The 22,075-nt window shown below is 40.7% G+C and overlaps 1 protein-coding gene across 1 annotated transcript in view; it reads right to left on the minus strand.

Moving 5' to 3' along the window:
• clybl (citrate lyase beta like) overlaps nt 1-21,134 on the minus strand; it is a 62,426-nt gene extending 41,292 nt beyond the window's left edge. The window contains exon 1 of the mRNA XM_030429424.1: nt 21,074-21,134. Coding sequence (XP_030285284.1) covers nt 21,074-21,117 — 44 coding nt within the window. The 5' untranslated portion in view covers nt 21,118-21,134. The remainder of the gene's footprint in view (nt 1-21,073) is intronic.
• Nucleotides 21,135-22,075: the final 941 nt, after the last annotated feature.

Here is a 22,075-nt window from a genome sequence, read left to right on the forward strand (position 1 = left end):
TTTCTAACTCAAATATATTTACTGAACTCAAGAATACTTCACATAATACTGCAAGTAGAGCTGAATTAATATTTGAAAATTAAAAAAGAAGTGGGCATTACTCGTTTTCATGGTCGAGTGCTTGAGATCAACATGTGAACAGAAGTGCTGCTGAATACATACGAATCTGCTCTTTAGATAAATTTAGTGAGTTACGAGATGTCAGAATAACATCTACGTGGCCTAATAATGTAACAACAAACGGCTGAGCAATATGTTCATCTTAAATATACGAGTTTTTCTTTGTACATGCTCTGTTTTATTACTTCTTTCCTCCAAAATAAATTCAAATATGAGGTGCCCTTTTTAATTATTACCATGGTGCTACGGTTTTTCCACTAATTTCTACTGGGAAAACAAAAATATTTAACCCATTTCGCACGGGTGAGACTTTTTTAAAAGAGGAATTTTAAGTAATAAAACTGATGCTCCCTATAGTGTTGTAATGGCAGATGCTTCATTCTTTTAACCAACAGCGATGCCTTTTGCCCTCAACTTCTGCCCAGCCCCAAGCCTTTAATTAAGACTGGCTTAGGCCCGATTGATCCTGACACACCAGGAAGTTTCTTGAAAATCTGACTGCCAAAACCATGGAAGTATTATATAGGCCACAACCCCCCATAGCAGCCCACAGCCCCTCCCCACAGCCCACATAAAAAGGATTGTAAGCTGAAAGCCCTTTTAGTCGGTCTAGGGAACCTTACATGACTGACATACTACGTCTACATATTCTGCATTCTCTGTCCGCACTTATACAATGTTTGAAATGTATGTTCGCACTTAGTCTTTGCCACAAAAAGACATAACATGTCTATTACAGTAAATTGTAAAGAAAAAAAAAAAAAAAACTACAGCAAAATGGCTCCAAAACAACAGGCCGACCGACCACCACATCATAAAACCAACAACACATTTCCTGTAGCAAAAGCTATGATGCAAATGGGAGGCTGGGATTATCAGACTGTCAGAGCTCTGTGTGCTGCAGGTGTTGTGCACCACATGGAGAGGATTCTTGTACTGGCTTTCACCGCAACACAGCCACCGATGAATCAGTGAGCCCCATGAAAGTGCAAGGGACCAACAAACGCTGCCCTCATTTAATGGTGTTCTAGTATTTCACAGAACCAGAATACCTTGATAATGTTAATGTATGTTAATTAAATCAATGTGTGACAGTTTTCAAGAAGTTGATAGAAAATCCTTTAAGATTAAAAGGAGATTTTTTTTTAACCATTTGTAGGTCTATGGTTTGTGGGAAGAAATAAAGTTAACAAAATGCCAAGTCAATGCAAATTTTAGACAAACTGCCTCGAGTGTTCACAGTGTGAAAGAGCTTCCACATGACAACCGGAGGGGCTTGGATGTGTCCAAGGCGATGTGTGAGGTGTTGCAGTTGAGGCATGGGGAGTGTATAGTTAAAGACTTTGACCCGCTCGAGGAGAAATCCAACCAACCAGCCAAGCTGTTACCGGCAGGGGTGGACAAAACAAAAGGGAACGCTTGTACAATGTAATGCAATCAAATAAAACAGTCATTCAGTACTGCATTAGCACATACAGTATACCACAATCATGCAGCATACCGACCTGGGTCAGATAAAGCGTTCCGACCCATTCACATCAACAGAAATGTTATTTTTTCCATCAGTATCCCACTGATGTGAAAGGATCCATGACCTTCTCCAAACATGAGCTACACAAAGTTCTGAGTTACTTAAGTCAACAAAACCAAAGACAGACTGTAATATCACTATGGTCTGTGTGTCTCTCAGCAAAGAAGGTTACTCTTCTCTATTGCAAATATGCTTGAACATGTGTGTGGAACATTAGCTGTTACAGTATATCAACTTCTCTGGGAAGAATACTGATATTTAACCACAAAATAATAAATTGACATTATAATACGTGAATGCCCTTTGTCCTATTATTGGCCTCACTTTGGTGGAGGTATACTACATACCTCTGCCAAGGCCAAGATCAGCCCTAATTCACTATCAAACTAAACAGCCCTGCATCATTCTAAATTTCTAAACCACCTATGATTTCTTAACCATGATTTAAGGTCACCAGATCTGGGATCTGCATCAAACTGTACTCACTCATAGATACCAGCCTCTTTAATATGCACAATTTTTACCATCACGATCCATGCATTATTCCCTGAGAAATTAACAAAAATGTAACAATCTCAGATCTATCCCTTTTTTAAAATCCACAACAAAATTGTATGTGGTCTGTTGTGGGCTATGTGTGTCCCTGTTGCATATAAGTAATGCACATCAAAAGTATGATCAACAGCTTATTTGAATGCAATTTCTAGAATAAATATTGGCAATGTACCTTTGCAAACCATGGATTTGATTTACCTTTCTTGTTGTTGCAACTTTGCATTTCTTTAGGTTCTCGCTTCAATTACATGTAGTGACTTCGCTGTGCTTCAGGTTTGGTTAAGGCATAAAAACCACTCTGTAATGGTTAGGGAAAGATTATGTTTTCGTTTACCCTGCTCTGTTGCCACACACAGGGCCACAAATTGATGTCTTGTCAAAAATATCTGGTTTTGTTGCCACTACCATGGCTGGAAAATGCCATTATGTCTTATTAAAAAAATATCCAGCTTACAAGCTAATCAAGCTTACAAAAGTTCAGTAATGCGGTGGTCTCTCCCTTAGCAGACACCTAGCTGTCTTGCAATTGCCATTCCTTCCTCCCGACATGAAAGTAAGCTAAAATGTATTCTGGATGTGCTGTGACATGTACTGTAGAAAAGCTGATATGACACATATGAAACAGACAAATTTAATGTTTCCATGGTTTCCATAACCAAAAAATATTAACACTCGTGACTGGGCTCATCATTTACAAACGATGTTCAGAAAGAAGAAGACTCATTTATTACTGAGCAATTCCTGGAAATGACCACTGACATTTTAACAGGCTAATTTACGTGACCATTTTTATTTTGATGTCAACAAATAATAAAGTATACATTTAAACAAAAAGGCCAACACTTTTGTTTACCACACTTAAGTAATTGAAACTCAAATCCGTCCACTACAAAGCGACCATTCTGTTGAGAGACAAAAGGTTTGAAATGGTAATCTAATGGTGAACAGAGTGTGTTGTATTGTACTGTAATACTGGCTGTAACAGCTGATGTAACAAATTTCATGATGGCGTGTTAGAAAATGACACATTTTGAAACATAAACATCAACCTGACTACAAAGTGGAAAGTGGCAAGGAAAGAGCAGGACCCTAACTTGGCCTATTTCTCCATTAAGGGTGTGGTGTGGGTGGGAGTGGGCAATAACCAGTGCCCCTTCCTTCCCTTACTGGGAGGATCATGGAAACTCAAAGTCACATTTTTTTTTTTTTTTTTTTTTTTTTTACTTATTTGGCATCAGCACATTCCAGGACCAGACAGATATATATTGATTTTTTATTCCTCTGTTTTAAAAAGCAACTTTCATCCCTTTCATTTATAACAACAAATCTACAGTAACAATGCTTTTTAATTTAAGAAACTTGTGTCTGAATCCAAAATTAAGTAAAGCATATGGTACAATAGCCCCCTGTCTAGCCATATTAGCCAACTGCATGGGATCTACAAATAATGATGTCAATGTTTGTAAAGAAAGAATGTTGGTTAAAGAAAGCTGATTGCTGAGTCTCATTCCCAGGTAGTCAAGTACCAACACTGGCTCGGACTGAGCCACCAATCCAAAATGTCGGGATTTAACAAACCTAGTATTGACACTAAATGATCAACTGTCTTTCTTCAGAATCATTCCCCTCTGATGTGGCATTATAACAGCAATTGCATTTATATAACCACAATAACAAAAAATAATCTATTTCTACACTTTTGTAGGTTAGGCATTACCATATTGTGATTTGCATTCAGCACACAATTCAATCCAAAGTCTTCCTTTATACATATTGAGGATTTTGTTTAAGGAGATTTCATATATTTTCTAGGGTGATGATGTCATAAAATATGAATACATACATTCGAAAACCTCAATGCAGCTTTAAATGTTAAAAAATGACATTCTTTACAACCCTGAAGAACACAGTTTAAAGTTTTTCTTAAGTATGTCCTTTGGAAGTCCAACTAAGGACCCAATGCTTGCACGAATGGTGAGGGCACGAAGCTGTCCGAAGCTTTGGCATTGACATTACCCTCAATGGCGATTCCTGAACACAACAGCAACGCAAGGTCAAAGTAAAACGTCAGGAGTTCAGTCAAAGCAGTCATTGCTGGGATTCAAATAGCAATAGTAGGCATCAGGTACAGGAAGTCATTAAGAAGATTCCACTTGGAGTTAGTAAAAGGTTTCCTGAACACAGTACAGAATGGGTGTTGGCATATTGTTGCTGGAAATGTCTGCTGACTGACACGGGGCATGACGGCTGACGTGCTGCAGACTGTTTTGACTGGAATGTAGCCTAAAGACCAAAGTGTTTTTGAAATGTTATGAAAATCCTTATCAATCCACGCAGAAATAAGATACTTTATCAAATAATTATCTAAAATGTATTATCCAACTGCAAAAAAAATCATGTGGTAACGATATCCAGAACATACATTTATTTGAATGGAAATGTGGACTAAAACTCAAACTTGTAGATCAGTAAAGTAAAGATAGCTGGCTTTAGTTTTCTCTACTGTTTAGCAGCTGGCCGCTGGCTTTGTCCCTCTCTAGAGGTCCAGTAGTAAAGCCAGACTTCAAAAGAGCCTTATCACTGTCACATTCTCTCGGAAGAGGACACAGTAATGGAGACCGGATGCACAGGCTTACACTAGGTTAGGCTAACACAAGGAAAGGAGTGAAAAAAATGCTTTGAATGTGGCCCTGTAAAGGGAAGAGCTCCTGTACAGGCCTCCTGACCTCCCCACTACACTTCCTTCCCGAGAAGTAAAGGAATGCTGTGTCAGATTTTATGAATTCGTAGGGATGTATATTTTAGCTTTTCCTTTAGCAGCTCCATTTCAAAGACAATCAGGGCTTTTAGTCAATATCATCTCCTCATGTGTTTCCATGATGTGATAGTTATATTTCGTAGGATGTGAAATGTATTAAGTTCAATTTTGGATACTATTTATAAGCAGCATTTTTTCAGCAACAGCAATTCAACATATTTGGTTCTGTAATGTGGGATGCTTGCAAACCCACACACCAGAGATACACAGGAAATTGAGAACTAAAGGTGGTGCATGCACACATATTACAAAATGTAACACAATTACGCAACATCAAGTCTGATCAGGAGATTATTACCGTGTTCCGTATTTAAACATCATGAAGCGATGACTCATCTTAACCCACAGGTTGAAAGGGTGTGTTGTAAACAGATACAGGTTGTGCTTCTTCTATTGCATTTCCAAACTGTCGACGCTTGTCTCGAAAAATGCTATTTGCCAAATTCCGTACACAGCAGACATGATCCTCCAAAGTCTTGTTTTGTCTTTAAAGCCACTCATAAATAAACCTTGAACTACAACAAAGTTGTCTCCAAACTCATAATGGGAGTTTTCATTTCGCAAACAATCAAAATACAAAGGCAAAATTAATCAATTTTATGTATTTCATTTCTCCTGTCCATGTTTTCTTCCTCGATCCTTGCAATGGCTAACTCGGTATAACACAACATCCCCACTTTGACTGTGGCTTCATCCTGTATTTTCCAATTATCACCTTTTAAAGGCCAGCTGGGTGCATTCCAAACCATCGGGGGGCAATTCCATTTGCATTGCTCTGAGACAAAGTCATGCCCAAGTACTTTCATGCTAAAGTTCATGACAGACAGTCTAAAAGGACGCTATTGCTGCGGCTAAAAACCTCACCGATACCTTCAGATAGATCAAGGTGAGATAATGATGCTTTTTTTCTTAGAGAGAACTACAAAATCTGACAGTGTTGAAGTAAGTTGGTGAAAAACATCCCCGAGCTCTAAAATAACAAGTTTGCTTAATAAACACAGTGAGCAGCTTGACCCAAAGTTTCTCATTTGAGACTAATCAATGTATCTCTCCTGTGAGTGTTCAGCTCTGTTTACAATTACAGCTCATTATGCTGATTTTATTCTTCTTTTGCCATTAACTTGATTTTTAAGCAGCTACAGGAATATTTTACATCTATTTCATTTAGGTCAATTTTCTATGCACATTGAAATTCCCCACAATCAAAGGGCCCTTCCCTCTATTGAAATGACCATTGCATCTATGTGTGTGTGTGTGTGTGTGTGTGTGTGTGTGTGTGTGTGCGTGCGTGTGTGTGTGCGTGTGTGTGTGTGTGTGTATGCGTGTGTGTGTGTTTGTGTGTGTTTTGTTTGGAGGGGCAGTGGGGGAAGAAACTGTTCCATTTGCTTTGCACATTAATGAACACTGCCCTCTCTGCCTGCCTTTAGGCTCTCTTTCTTAATTCTGGGGCTGTTCGCTAGTGTAAACCTGTGTTTGATTTTTCCTCTCCTCTCCCTCTCGGACTGCATATAGCAGCATTTAGCTGTGAATTAATTTTCATGTTTGGATATACCCTGCTGAGGTGTGATGCCGGTGGCGCATAATCAAAATCTGCAACACTACATATGGGTAGAAAGGCCTTGTGGGTATTTTCACGGTGCAGATCTGTAGCTGGGCGGGGGGAAACTAAAAAGCAGAGAGCGGGGTCAACGGGGCAACACACAAAACAGAAGTCAGCAGTAGGACAATGGGACATTTGACACAAAAGAATAAATCTATTGTCTTATAGAAGGGTAAGGAGCAGAGGATAACTTTTGGTGTGCAGCTGTGAGTGTGTTTGTGATAATGTGCATGTCTCTGGCTATGGGACAAGACACGCACCCACAGCCACAGCTCAAACACCAGCAGCCCTTAACATGGTGTGTCTAATGCTCCTATTTAGTGTTTGGGGTGCAGCGGCGCGTGGCCTGAGGTTTTTGGGAGGGGAGCGTGGATAGCACCTAGTCTGACAGCTGTGCCCCAAACAGGAGACAAAAGCCTGAGGAAGTACCGCATCATCGAAGATGGGACTAAAAGGCGTGCCAATTTGCTTGTGGTCTGGCCGATACCGCTGTCTGATTCAGTGCACAGTCCACTTTTCACTACTCACTATTCTCATGCTGCACACTTAAACTGGGAATCTGGGCTCTTTGAACAAATTCCAGTGCAAAAAAGGACAAAGCATCATGTGGTACCTTTAGATCAAAAGCAGAAACACAAACTACTAATTCATAACAGACTTTATTTCAAACAAACAAACAGAAAGAACATAGGCCACCTTTTGTGCATCAGTCTTTTCATTGGAGTTTATTTGTAATCCTTTGATAGGAGGGAGTCTCTTTGTCAATCGGGATACATCAAAGATGAGCCAACTTACCATGCTGCTTGTGTTTGTGTGTGTATGTGTGCATGTCTGCAGTCTAGTCTTTAACATCACAGCGAGGCATGTTTTTAATCTATTGATTTAATAAGCTTAGGTAGCGGGCTGTCAGCTAAACAAATGAAACAGCCGTGAGGTGACACATCTTTAGTCCTAAAAAACTGCTTTGTGTTTGATGAACGAATAATGGAATTTACAGTCAAGGATACAGTTAAATTTCCATGGAAAAGCAGTTAAATGTATTTTCATAAACATTTTATTGTTGAACTGTTTCTCATGCTGTATGGTGCTTAATGCTGTATGAAATCTCATCAAAAACCTTTAATAAATGCTAGGAATGGGCGACAAAATCAACTATCATGATATTTTTGACCAGATACCTCGATAATGATATTGCAACATTATTGTGGGAATGACTACTGGTATTGGACTATTGGTAATGACAAAGCATTAACTTAACAAGATTTCTAATAAATAATTATCAGTAATGTGGATATAATTACTAAGTGAGTAAAGACAAGTATTGGAACAAGTACAACAGTCTGGTGAGTTCAGAAAATGACTTTACTTTAAAACAAGGAAGTACATATCACAAAATAATGATATCAGAATCTAAGATGATATATAGTCTCATATCATGATATAATATTAGCCCTATCATGAAGGCATCTGCGTGTACACACAAAAAAATATAATTTTTAAGTTAGGAAGTTTAAGTTCCAAATGCATTCAGCACTCCAGCTAATTTTCGTAAACACAAACCCATTATTACCATACACAGAGGTGTCTCCATTCATTGGTTGCACACATATTACTAGAAGCAAAAGAGATAATAATTACTTGTTTGTTGATAGGTGATAATTAGGTCTAGGCGAGAATTTCAACTCTTTTAAATGGTTTGTTTGATCTGAACATGTGTTCCCAGATGGATGTCTGAGTACCCTGCATTAATTACTATTGCAAATGAAAGGCCAGTCAAGCCTGCGCAAAAACTGGATCTGATGGTTTAATGAGCAGTTCTCCACCATTCGACTAGACACAAATATTACATGGTAGTCTAGAAATGCAGTCACAGAAATACAACAGATAGTATTGAATTATCATAGGGCGAACTATAAGAAGTCATTGACCTGGGGTCAAATTATCTTGTTGCTGTTTTCATGACTGTGGTGGACCTGAGTTTCACTGAGAACAGATACAGACTGTGTGCTTTACTTGGTCCCCGGCGAGGCAGATGAAACCTCAGTAAATGTGAACTGTTGATCAAGAGGTACTCACAGAAGGGTGGTGTATCAATGACGAGCCTTGTTGCAAAATGGAAAACTAAATATTTAGAATACACCTGAACAGCAAAATAGGAAAACTATCCATCTCTCGCATAAAGGAACTTCCTTTATTATGCCCCTGTGTCCACACTCACACAAACACGCACACACATGCACGCACGAGCGCACGCACACAAGTCAGGGGATTGAAACGGCTAAAAAATATCCACTGGTTTAAATTAGACCATCAAACAGCCAGCTGCTGATTTGTTTCCTGTGTGTGTGTGTGTGTGTGTGTGTGTGTGTGTGTGTGTGTGTGTGTGTGTGTGGGCGCAGAGGTTGGACGGTAGGTTGAGGGAGGGGACTGAGCAGGTTTCTGACCTCCCATGGGTGCAGCAGAGTGAGTGCACTGGTGTCGGTTCACTAAAACAACATATATAATGGAGGGTATTTCACAATGGAGAACCAGCTAACATTACATGTACTGACTCTTGAGTAACAATAATTATTAATACACTGTAGATTCAGCTGTATTTGACTTTGAGAAGGTTATTATAATATCCAGTCTCAGTTTACACCGTCTGCTGTAAGATGCAACTCTATAATGTAGGGGTGCACTGATTTATCGTCCAAACATCGCTATTCACCTAATGAACTAGTATCAAATGACATTTGCCAATAGCAGCAATTAGTGCAAAATATCATTTTTGCATTGCAATTGTCATTCCTCTGAAAAAATATTTTTACCAAACAAACGTGTTGTGGTTTTTTTCTTAAATATGGAGAACATATTCGCAGACTAAGCATCTTTGCAGCACTACAATGTTAAGTCCAAAAAATTTTTATATATATTGCACCTGGAAATTAATGTGACACTCTGTTTTTTCACATTCATTTTGCACCGACACATTTGTGAGCTGGTTCTTGACATAAAACAATTTCCAGCCTTAAATGGGAAGTTGTATAGCAGGCTGACTGGCTTTTGTAGCTGTTGATTTAAAAAAAAAAAAGAATCACTTTCATGAGGAAGAAGGTTACATTATAGGCTGTTTCATAAAGGTTATCAGATTTGTGCTCATTCAAATATAATGTAATGAAGGGATGTATGACTTCAAAACATTTGAGTTAGTTATTTGTAAAGATGTCTGGCACAAAGTGTGGAATAAACAACAAAAAAATGCACAGGCTGTCGGACAAATAACTATATTAAACATCGTATCTGCCCAAGAATTTCACTATAGGTGCATCCCAAATATAACCATCTTTGAAAACTGTAGTTACAAGAGACAATGTTGCACCAAGGTCCTTTTCGGCAAGACATGCCACTCGGCAGCCATACTGGCAACACCCCCAGGCAATAATTTCGGGCTAACAAGACCAGGCCACTATCTAAATCAATGGGAGAGAGGTTATTGCTCCACCTTTGTTGGTCTTAAGTTCACAAAACTGCAATTAAAGAATCACTAGTCAAATACGATTTTTTTTTTTTTAAATGCCTTCAAAGTTCGGTGACTTAAAACGCTTTTCCCCACAGATCATACTTCTACTGCGCACAGACACAGTTTCACAACACCAAATTCTTTTACAGCTCATCCCACCCAAGTACTTGAACAAATGTGAAATGTTTGAATGTATAATCTAAGAATAACCTGGTAATAGTCTCATATCCTCCTCTTCCATGCCTATTTGACGTCCTACAGCCAAACCAAGTCGGTCAAAACTGTTGTAAAACTGTGTGCTTACTTCAGTGCAACAACGCAATTGGCTGATATGTTTCCCTATTCAGCTGAGATAAAGCAGACAATTAGCTTTTGGGGAAAAGTGGCAGGATATGTTTCAGACGACCACCACTCCTTTGTCTCCTTTCTTGGAACATGTATGGGTGCACTGGATTGTTTAAAGGGTATTCACTGATGTCAGTGCACAAACATTTGCACCTTTTACTAAACAGTTATGAATCAGTTTATGCCATTCAGCATTCATATGTCAAGCACAAGTAAAAAAGCAAATGGTGTGCAACTGACTTCACAAAGAGAACTGAGGCAGAGGTTTTTATAGAACGCATAAAAAGAGAAGATATGCAACGTGAAGTGAGGCTTTCTAAGCGGATGTATAATGCTAAACAAACAAAATAAAAACAAAGGAAAATCATATTTCATCCAATTTGTCCACAAACAACAGTAAGTCCTTCTCCTGCTTCTATCTCACATTCTCCATTTTCTCCTAATATTGTCCGCTCCTGTGCACATGCATTGAAGAGACAGGATTACTACCTACAGTATTAACCTGTTACAATATTAAACCTAGCCTATAGCCCATCATTACTCCACAATGTTATTATGTAGTAGCAAAGGGTCTGGCAAGAGGAACAAGAGCAGACCCTCCTTAGTGAGAGTGGCTGTGTCCTTAGAGGGCATTAGCACAGGCATTATCTTGTTGTGCCAGACAGTTCGGTAGTAAACACCCTGGCAAGGGGCCTTGTAGTAAACTCTGATGGAACTGCACATTCGAGCTGGAGTTTTGTAGCTGTCCTGGCACAGAGATATGGGTCATGCTAGGCTGTCCTCTTGCTCACCCCGACACCAGAGCCCAAACCCTGATGAGATTAGCCGACCAGCCAGGCGCTCAGTGGTGGTAAAACACAAACACCACTGATTACGTGAACATTTAAGTCGGATCCCCTCACACTTCAGTTCGGATCCCCTTGTGCTGGGTCACGAGCGGGTTAGTGCAATGATTCTGCCACAATCACCAGTGTACTGGAGATGGCACCTCTACCTTTGTGCACACCACGGACCCTGTTAGATCATAGGCAAGCACAATTGTTATCCTGAGATTATGTCATCCGAGACACGAGCTCCCTTCAATGGATGAAGAGTGGGACAGTGAAACAGCTGGCTTTCTGGAGTCCTGACAGGAGAAAAAATGTCAGCCAACTTATTTGTTCATATGTTACAGATATATGAAGTTAAACCGGCTGCCGTTTGCTTATAATGACATTTTTGGGAGGGTAGGTCAGTGACTGCGGTGCTTTAGCCACTGCTACTCTGTGTTAAATCACTGCTAAAAATGGGATTAGGCAGGTTGGAATGCCAGGGTAATCACTCATTCAGCAGCAGCCAGAAGAAAAGGCCTCCTTAAGGAGAAGGGGTGGGTTTTTATATAGCTGAGAGCTTTGATTACTGCCCCATCTTAAAACCGCATCCGATGAGTAAAGACATGCACTGGTCCTCCCCCACATTTACTGGGCAAGTCGCCCTCCTGGGTTCCTGTAAATAAGTGATGTCACAGCGCTTAATGATGCCCAGACTAGACTCAGCAAGGTCCTGAAAAAAAACACTACCGGCTTCACTACTACTGTGAGCATGCCGTCTAACCGTCATGTCAACAAAAAACTGGTTTAACGCGTTTTATCGCATTCCTCCGTGGGGCTGCTGATGGTGCAGTTGAAGCTTGGAGTACTGAACACAATTGAGCGTGATCTCTCCTATTCTGTGAAGCCGGCGAAAGTTCACCAACATTGTCCTCCTCATCTGTGGCTCGACTGCTCTGTCGCTAATGAAGATGTTCAGATGCAGCGCCTGCAGAAAAAGACACTTTCTCTGAGCCATCTCCTGCCTTCCCCGACGCAGACTGGTAGTGACAGTTGTTTCCAGTTGCTACGTATAAAGGGCCCATCATAAAGCCCGGCTAGAGGAAACAGGATAAGCGCTTGAGCCAAGGCTGTAAAAGCTCTCTGGGAACTTGAAAGCCGCACAAATGAAGTCTGCGTCTGCCATCTGGAAACAATAAACAAACAAAACCCAGCAGCCAAACAAACACCACGAATGGCAGAGGGAGAGCGAGAGAAGGAGAGAGAAAGAGAGGGAGAAATGGAAAGAAACATTGAGAGTGTGAATGAGTGATAGGGAGCAGAGGGTGTCGATGTTAAAAACGTGTGCAGCATGCATCATTAGCAGACACTGATGGGGAGACAGACACAGAGACAACCCTTTGTATAAAACCTCCTTTGATGCCGGGGAGATGGCCCCGTTGTTTGAACGTGTGTGGTACCACTGAAACCTGGTTCTAATGAAGTACAGCGCTAACAGGAGGCGGCCTGTCTGCAACTTGTGCCAGTGATGTGATGAGAAGTTAGTTTCAGATATGGCAAAACACCAAGACAAACAAGTAAACTCATTCCCACATGGCCAGATAAAACACAAAGAGGATTTTTCTAATGTTCTATTAATTCAGAGATACAGTCACATGACAGTGGAGGGTTTGTGTGTTGATGAACTTCAATCATCGATGATGTTCAATATGGAGTTGTCAATAGGAAATGTCCTTACTGTGGAGAGGCTGCAAAACACTGTGGAGATATATAATGGCAAGCGCAAGATCGATTACACTATGAAACTGAGGGAGCATAAAAGCGAAATGAACACAAAATGTTATTCCCTTCGTATTGTACTCAAATGCTACAATATTTAACCAAATCATAGGTCTGATCCAGGATTATCAAAAAATAATCTCCCTCTCCCTCTCTCTCTCTGTCTGTCTCCTCACACACACACACACACACACACACACACACACACACACACACACACACACACACCCACAAACACACAGATAAACACACATACCATGGGAAAATCTACCCTCACAAGAGCTCAGTTGCTTATCTTGGATATTCTGTGTACACTGGACCACTAAATTAACTGCATGCATCGGCTGCATGTAATGTACATCCAGCCACAGCACTGTTTGTTTAATTACAACAGAAATTGACGATACAGCCAATAAGAGGGTGCAGCTGATTAATACCAGCATTCATCATCTACAAGTCTGCAAAATGTAAAAAGTGACACAACTACCCATGCGATGACTTGCAATTACTTACTCAGCAGTCAAGAAACACTCAAAGATGGTCGATACCTTTAAAAAACCAAATAGTTTGGTACCCCACTGATTTTCTGTCAAATGGCTTATCAATTATTTGACTTAGTTCTAAGCATTAGATCTAATTAAAGCAGCAGTTTTCTTGTTATTGTGATTCACATTTTTTTTATTTTTGTTAATTTACTGTAACAATACTAGTACATTTTGCTAATAACTTAAATTGCTACTAGTTTTACCACTGATAGTTTCATTCCTGGATGCAAGAGGTCTCTCACAAGTGGAGCACAGCTTTATCATCCAGACACAGTTGTTGATATTGCAAATTAAGTTTCCTGGTTTGTCACTCAGCAATAGTCGGGGACTATTTAATGAGGTCAGTTTGTGTGATGAAACTTCACTTGGGACAAGGACAAATATCAGAGGCTGATCTCACAAAGCACACTGTCAATACTGACACCGAGGGGTTAGACCAAGAACTGCAGTCATGTGGCCACAGCATGGATCCATGAACTACTACAGACGGTCCCACCTAAAGGTGTACATGCGCTTAAAAAAACATGTTAAGAGAGAACCACACACACACACACACATACACACATACACACACACACACACACATTCATAACCCCCCTGCTGTGTCCGGTTAACAAACACTCTGCTATAAAAGCAGCTCTCTTACTCATTAGGGTGCTGTGTATCAGACAGGAAATGCTGGGTAAATTACACCTCATCACCCTGGAACTAGCCGACCATCACCATGGCAATGAGCCAACCTTGGTGCCGTGAGAAGACCAAAACACCACCATGGCAGAGGAAAAAGGGGATGGGACAAGTTCGCCCTATTAACTGATATAAAGAATCTAAGTCAGCGATGCAAATGTCCTCTGTTAAGTTTCAGAGGTGTAAATTGAACCCAAATCTGTATCTGTTTAATAGCCAAAACAACCCCTTTGGCCTTTTGACAGTGGAACTGACTCCAAATCTGGAAGCAATATCCTGCCCACACACAACTCTGACTGCTACCCAATTAATGCTACATGGGCTAAACTGTACCAGCCAACACACTCTTTATTAGAAATTGTTAGTCATGCCTACAGTAAATGCTTTAAGATAGTTCAATAAATAGAGAAACACATAGGCTTCAGCTTGACAGGACGATCAAGAGGATATTGGGTGGTCTCTACAGGGAGGTATGTGTGTCATATTTACAATAAACGGTATTCACAGACCAAATACATAATAACCATAGCATGTAAACAGATAAAGGACAAGTCGCTCGGACAACTTCACAGCAGACATGTCTGATCCCAAAAAATTATTTTTTGAAGCAGTTTGTTTAAAAGATATGGCAGTTAGCTGTTTGATTAAAATGTAATGTCATTAAAGATTACAACGAAAAGCATCATTAGTAACCTATACCAATACATTGCTTTGTCAAAACATTTGACACCCCGCGCTAGTCTTAAAAGGGATCATTTCATCACTGCACTTGTATTGGCTCACATCAGTAAAAAGCAAAAACACAAGTTTCCCACTTGTGTTATCATTATAAACAGAGACTATTTCCCCAGCTCCTCATTCAATCCGACCACCACGCTCAAAATCTTAACCACATAAACCACTCGTTAGCCAAGTCCACCCCACGTTTCTAGAACAAAATTCTTTTGTTGCATTGTTCACACATTCCTCCCTGGTCGTGTTTATACAGATGCGATTCCATGTGCGCTCTGGGGTCCAAAGAAGTCCTACTCTGAAGCCAAAGATCTGCTGTTGATCAAAGGCTTCAGTGCTGGAGCAAAGGCACTTGTTTTGGTTGGGCTTTTTTTTTTTCTTTTTTTTCCCTTTTCGATGGGGATACACAGTAACATATCCATCTGTCAACCGCATGGATCCACCTTGGTTGGTCGGTGCTGGGACAAGTGTAGGCCTCTCTTTCCTGCCATCCCACACTGCTCCCTCGACCACGTTTACTCAGCTGGTCACCACGCTAGTCGCCAGAGCTTTGTTTTCACACAGCAACATGTGTTACTTAATGCTCTGTAACAAATTTTCAAAGGCAAGACTAGCTGGGTCAACAACAGGTAATAGAGCGATTTATTGATTCATTGGCTCAAAAAAGGCAAAGTGTAACAAAAATGCCCCTGTAGGCACTGGTGAATGCAACCACAGGCAGTGATGTTGTGGTGTATACTTTAACCCTGTCATGTATTTTGCTGGTGTAGTTTAATTCAGCTGGATAAATGAGCTGTGTCTCACACAGAATCTAAGAGGAAAACAGGCTATTAAAAGTGGCACACACATTTTTCAAAAGAATTCAGACTTTGGTATAGTGAGGAAATGGCCAAAAATATGCCCAGTGAAAAGATTAAATGAGCCATTATATCATTTAAGAAAGGCACTGGCCAACCTGCTCTCCCTCCCTAGCTTAAGAATGTGGTTACACAGTCCACATGGTTGTTTTCTTGCTTGATTGGATTATGGCCACACACCTCAAGCTCAGCTTCCACCACCAATCAATGAGGAAATGAGGTGTCAACACACTGGTGTTTATTCAACACTCATTTATTTTTTTACCGGAAGCCGAGGCCAGCTTGACCACAGACGACACCAAATGATTGAAGGGATTTTCGTTGCACATTTAGAAATATTTCTTATTTCCAATGGCATTACAAAACAGGGGATTTGTCATGTAAATCGGCTAATTATGTTTACAAATAAAAATCTGCCAGTTTTATTTCATTTTCTTTAATTGCCTCCTCTTGTATAATAGGGCAGTTTTAAATTGATATTAGCTCATTTTCTGTTAAATGACTGTTAGCTAATGCCTTTATAATGACACTTGTGCAAATATTAAAAGAGTATAATATAACAAATGTATATTAAAATGATGTCTTCTCTTATTTCTAATCTCTTTTACAACTGAGAAGACGGGGCTTTTTAACTTCAGGCTGTGCGTCCATATGACCGAGCTGAAGGAACTGGTAATGGGAAGACACCAGGAAGTCTGTAATGCTTCCAGTCAGCATGAAGTGCCATCAAAATAAAATTCTGCACAGTAGCTGCTGCTTTAAAACAACTGGGGCACTTGAAAATTCCCCTCCCAATTTATGCCAAATGCCACTTTATAAACATTCTAGCATGACTGCCAAGTGTCTGCACTGCTTTATGCCCCTTCTCTTAATTGAAAACGTTATAGGGGTGCATTACACTTGGGGTTTTTATAAGCTGTGCTATAAAGCCCTCGCAGGCCCTGAGAGGGGAAACTGCCCATTAACTTATAAGGTCCAGGCCTTGGCTGACTTAATTGACAACCTCTAGGCTACTTTCATCACTTGTCGACTTCATAGCAGCAGTCAATGTTTCCTCCAGGATGCTGTTGCATCTTTGACACGAGGGTGTTTGTGACAAAGAGCAGTCTGCCGCCAATGCCAGGGCGAGGGCTCTAGGCTGTCCATAAAACAAGCACACACATTCCTCTCCTAGTTCCAGCCATCTGAGAGGGCTGCATTTAACCATGTAGCGACTGCTTCCCGGAAACACCAGCCAAATTTAGGTACGAATCCCATTAGAGGTAGACTTTTTATATGTGCGCAATATGCACACAAGTCTACATATCACAAAAATCTTTTCAAACATCCACTTTATAAATAAATGTAAAAAGACAAAAAAATAAATAAATAATTGAGCTGTTTGGTGAAAAGAGGGATCATTGAGAATGAGAAAATATTTAATTTCTGATCTGTCTGCGCTATCACCACAAGAACATGCAAACACACTCACTCACACACACACACACACACACAGCAGACTGGCGTGACAGTCACTTCACCCTCTAATTTGGCAGGATCGTCAGCGTTGTGCCTCTGGAAATTCATGTGCCTTGAATTAGAGCCACATGTCACAATGTACTTGACCAGCACGGGCACATTACTAGAATATTAAACCTATTTACGTTCGTTGTAACTGACAATCAAACTGTTTGAAGTTCCTTGTTATAACTCCTATGAGATTTGCGTGACAATTTGCAAAAGGTTCAAGACCACTAGGCAACTTTGACTGTAGCCATCTGTCACTCAATCTCACGACGTAAGCTTGCAGAAATGCACACAAAACCAACGTGCTTGAGTTTTACGGCTGCGACTTTTTATTTGAAATTCAACATTCATTCAAGCTTAGGGAAAAAAAATCATATTTGAACCATATTGCTGTAGTGCATGATTTACAGTCTATATGTGTAATAGATGGTTTGCCTTGTGATTCAGCAGTGAGTGCTCTAAAAATGTTACTATCTTGACCTTTTGCATCTCCTCCTGACCTATCAGCAAATTAAGCTTGTAATGTTATTTTCTTTGCTACTAAAGTGAAGGACAAGAGTGAGCAAAGCCATCCTGAGTGGACAATCGTGAACCTATGGTATTTTAGAAACTGTGTGTAAAAATATTTTTGGGATTTTCAACAAAGATAGCAAAGATAAGGCGGTTTGTCTTCGTACAAGGTAGAAACTAAGCGAGAATCGTCAACAATGACGAGGAAACTGCGAACTCATCTGCTAGCATGCTACCCAAGTGACGCAGTGGAGGTACCAAAGACAAAGTCTGACTGCCTTCTATTCGCACACTCTGCTTCAACAGGTCCTCTTGCAAAAGTTTCTAGTGTGCACGCTCTATGGGCCCCTCAGTGCGAAAGCTATGCAAAAGACAGGCGAGTCATTTGGCTTCATGCGCCACTGAGCAGCTTTCATAGAAATGAATGGGACTTCTCTTCCATGGCTGAGTCCAGGTATAATTATAACGTTGTTGTCCCTCGTCTAAACCATACAGAGTAATTCCAACATGTCTGAACTCGTCTGATATGTGCAACTCCTGTTGTGTTTTGCATGCAAGCCCCCAGGAAGTGCACCAGGCTTTGAAGGCAGTTTTCGTAGTGGCCAAACCGTGTAATTACATTTTAACGTGATGCACTGTCACCGAGAAATACGTTTTGCCATAAGCTCACGTGGTGAAAGTAGTGTCTGTGATTTTTTTAGCCACACAACCCCCACAAACAATTAGTTCTACTGTCATAATTTGAGCCATTCAGTCCTATAAAATTAGTAAAAATCTAGAAGAGCTGAATGATTAAATTATTTTGTCCTCATTTAAGTTAGCAGGGTACTAAACCGGAAGTAAGCTCCTCTCTACTGCACACGCTGTATGGGCTGCACAACATGGAAGATCTGGGTAATTCCATACCCAGAAAGTCAAGCTTTCTTGGCTTCAAAACACCACTGAGCAGCTTTCATAGGAATTAAGGGGGCTCCGCCTCCAAGGCTGTGTCCAGCTTTTAATATAAGGTCCTTGGTTGCATGTGTGAACAAGCCAATGTGGACATGTGGACTGAAATTGATATTTTTCGGAGTTTGTATGTGAAAGGGGCTTAAAATGCATCTTTTTTTTTTTTTTTTTTTATCAGTGAGGGTTTATTAACACAAACACTTCTTACAGTGTGTGCTGTCCCAAATATAATTTTCAGGGCTTCAAATCATCATCATACTTTACTATTTACTATATATCATATTTACTTATACTCTTATTATTGTAATTATGTCTATTTGGAGAAGAGGAATGACATCAGCCTGATGAGCTAGCATTAAAGAGTTGTGAGTCTGGAGAGGTGAACTTGTGCCCATCACAGCCTCGTGCTCGCAAGATCGCATTTGTGCATACACAGGAACACTCCCTCCCACGGACGGTTTTCTCCTTGCAGATATTGCTCTGTGTTAAAGTTTTGTCTGTTCTGGTTTTAAATGACTTTGAGGTCATTTATCCTCCTATTTGGTGCATGGCAACATCTCCCTCTTCAAAAAATAATAACGAAAACAAAAACTTGACATTAACTGTTAAATGGGCTATTATGGGGAAAAGGTCATGGTTTGGCTGTCTGCCTTGTTAATAGCATGTTAATGGCTTGTCAATAATATAACCGGGAGCTTTCAGTTAGGGCAGAAAAATACACAAAAACCATTTGTAATAATTTTTGTGTGCTTTATTTGCACTGAAAATACAAAACTGAAGATAATTATGTGATTTTTGCTCAGGTTTGTACCAAACCATCATGTTCCCTTATATCGGGAGAATACACCCTGTAACATCAGGCCATGGCATCTCTGTAGCACGACAATGCTTCTTTTATAATGATATGTTGATATTTTTACTGTTATGAAAAGACTGCAGCTCCTGCGTTTCAGATATTGGACTTGGCTAAATTGTAATTGTGTTGATATTTAAATTAATTGTTCAGCCTTATCTTTAGCTTTACCTGTCTTTCAAACAGATTGTTTAACATCTTGTTTAAACATCACAAGCTGCCTGCAGCTGTATTGTGTCCTGTGTGTGTGAGCATTTATGTTTGAGTTTGGATTAAACAAAAGCTTTCGAGGCGCTGGTCAGGTATTTCTGAATGTTGGAGACAGTCGGGATGTTAATTCCCTGCTTCCAGCCTTTATGCTAAGCTAGGATAACATCACAATGGCTTGACAATGCCATCGCTCTTTCTTCTACCTGTAGGAGATAAACCAAATAAGTGCATTTTCCTAAATGTTCTCTCAACTCTTCCTTTAAGTTGCAGTGTGTTGACCTCTCCCGGCCCATGTAGCACAGGCCTGTTTAGTTCAGGCTGCCACAGACTGACGTCACCTGACATTACCGGTCAGTAATATTTAGCACTGGAAGATACGAATGCAACATGACATGGACTCAAACAATAACTTTCAGTTGTGTTCCATCACTGTCATTGATAAACAAAACAATAAAACACACAGTGAAAACGAGATGGAAACACACTGGAATGCAAAATTAAACGCATCGGGTCAACGTCAGACAAGACTAGGAAAGCCATTACAAGCTAGCTCCAGTCCGGCTGTGCAACACTATAACAGTTACGTGGTTCAGGTGGCTGTACAGCGACACAGTAACGCCCTCACACCTGCACCCTACAAGGTGACACCTCAGAAAGGAAAGCTTTCAATGTCAGACTCTGACACCGACACTTCCCCCATCAGCAAGGCTTGTACCTGTCTCCGACTTTGCTGTCAGTGTGTGTGCGGTGTTAGAGACTAACTTGGAGCATCTCCCTATCACCCAGAGCCACTTGACCCCAGAACAGCACAGGCTACAGCCGTGTTTATCTTCGGAGGCAAAGCCTGTCAATACAAGCACTATGCACATTTCCAGCTTCTCTAAAACGCATTCAAGACTCGACAAACAAGTAGCCACAAACAAGTCTGTAATTAGTCATTTCGGCTGACAAAACGACGACGACAGAAACATGTAATGTTGGAAAACGCCGCTGCCAACCTCTGAACTTCTCCCTAGTCTACAAAACAAGAGAGGAACAGCTGCTGCGGTGAAATGGAGGGGTACTTATCGACTAGCATTAGCTCCCTTACATTTTAGCCACCGGGTTTTCTACAAGAGACAGAGCGCATTTATCTGAAGCACGTATAAAAAGATAAACCGACTTACTGTGGGACAAGTTGTGTCACAGATCTGGTGATGTGCGCCGCCATGTTTCCCTGAATGACGCGCCGTGACAAGCAAGCAGCAATTGGCTGCAGAAGCCGGTCGCGACATCTGTGATTGGCTACAGCAGTGGGAGGGGCGGGCTCTGGAGGACTCCTAGCACATGGGGAGGTAAACAGCGAACAAGTCGCCAGTGGGAGGGAGCTGCTGCTGTGGAGAGAGGAGGGAGGAAGCATGTTTTGAGATGGGAAATTAACCAGATGTGTTATTTGCAGTAATGATGAGATGTAATTTATTGTACAATTGAATACAAAAGGAGTCTTAGAGATGACTTAAAACGATAAGCAGTTGTAAACGGTGGTGATCTGAATCAGTAGTATTCTGTGCTCTCGCTACATTCTAGGATTCTTTGCCTCACAGATGGTCTCTGTCTGCAATAACTCTGGTGTCCTTCTGCTCTATGAGACAGAAGGGACAGAGACAGACTGGAGCTTGCAATGGAGAGACACAGGGGAGGAACAAGAGAGGGGAGAGATTTGAGCACAAGGCATGTCACCCCAGGAGTTCTCTCTCACAGCAGTGGTGAATTACTACCACTACCATCAGCCAGGTCCAAGTGTGTTGCACAAATGACACGCAATATTTGCCATGATTAAGTCAGCAGGGGATTTGCTCCAAATGTCAGCCATTGGGCTGTGGCTGTATTTAAATTTGTATGTGCTGCTGGACTTACTTCACTGTATGAAGGCTGTCGAGCCAAATATATTTGGTGGCAGACCTTGAGTGGGAATAGATGAGGACATAGTTAAGTTCCTGATGACCATTTCTTGGTCTTCAGTAGGAAATTCCCTGCTTTGACATCACAGATTGTATCAAAGCAAACCAAAAATTGTATTTATCTATATGTATGTGAGAAACTGTGGTTCCCCCCCTTTTGCAGAGACCGGTAACCGCACATGCATTGCCTAAACACCAACAAATAATTATATAAAACAGTAGTTCACA

Source organism: Sparus aurata, chromosome 9 (assembly GCF_900880675.1).
Source record: "Sparus aurata chromosome 9, fSpaAur1.1, whole genome shotgun sequence".
In the NCBI taxonomy this organism is placed as follows: domain Eukaryota; kingdom Metazoa; phylum Chordata; class Actinopteri; order Spariformes; family Sparidae; genus Sparus; species Sparus aurata.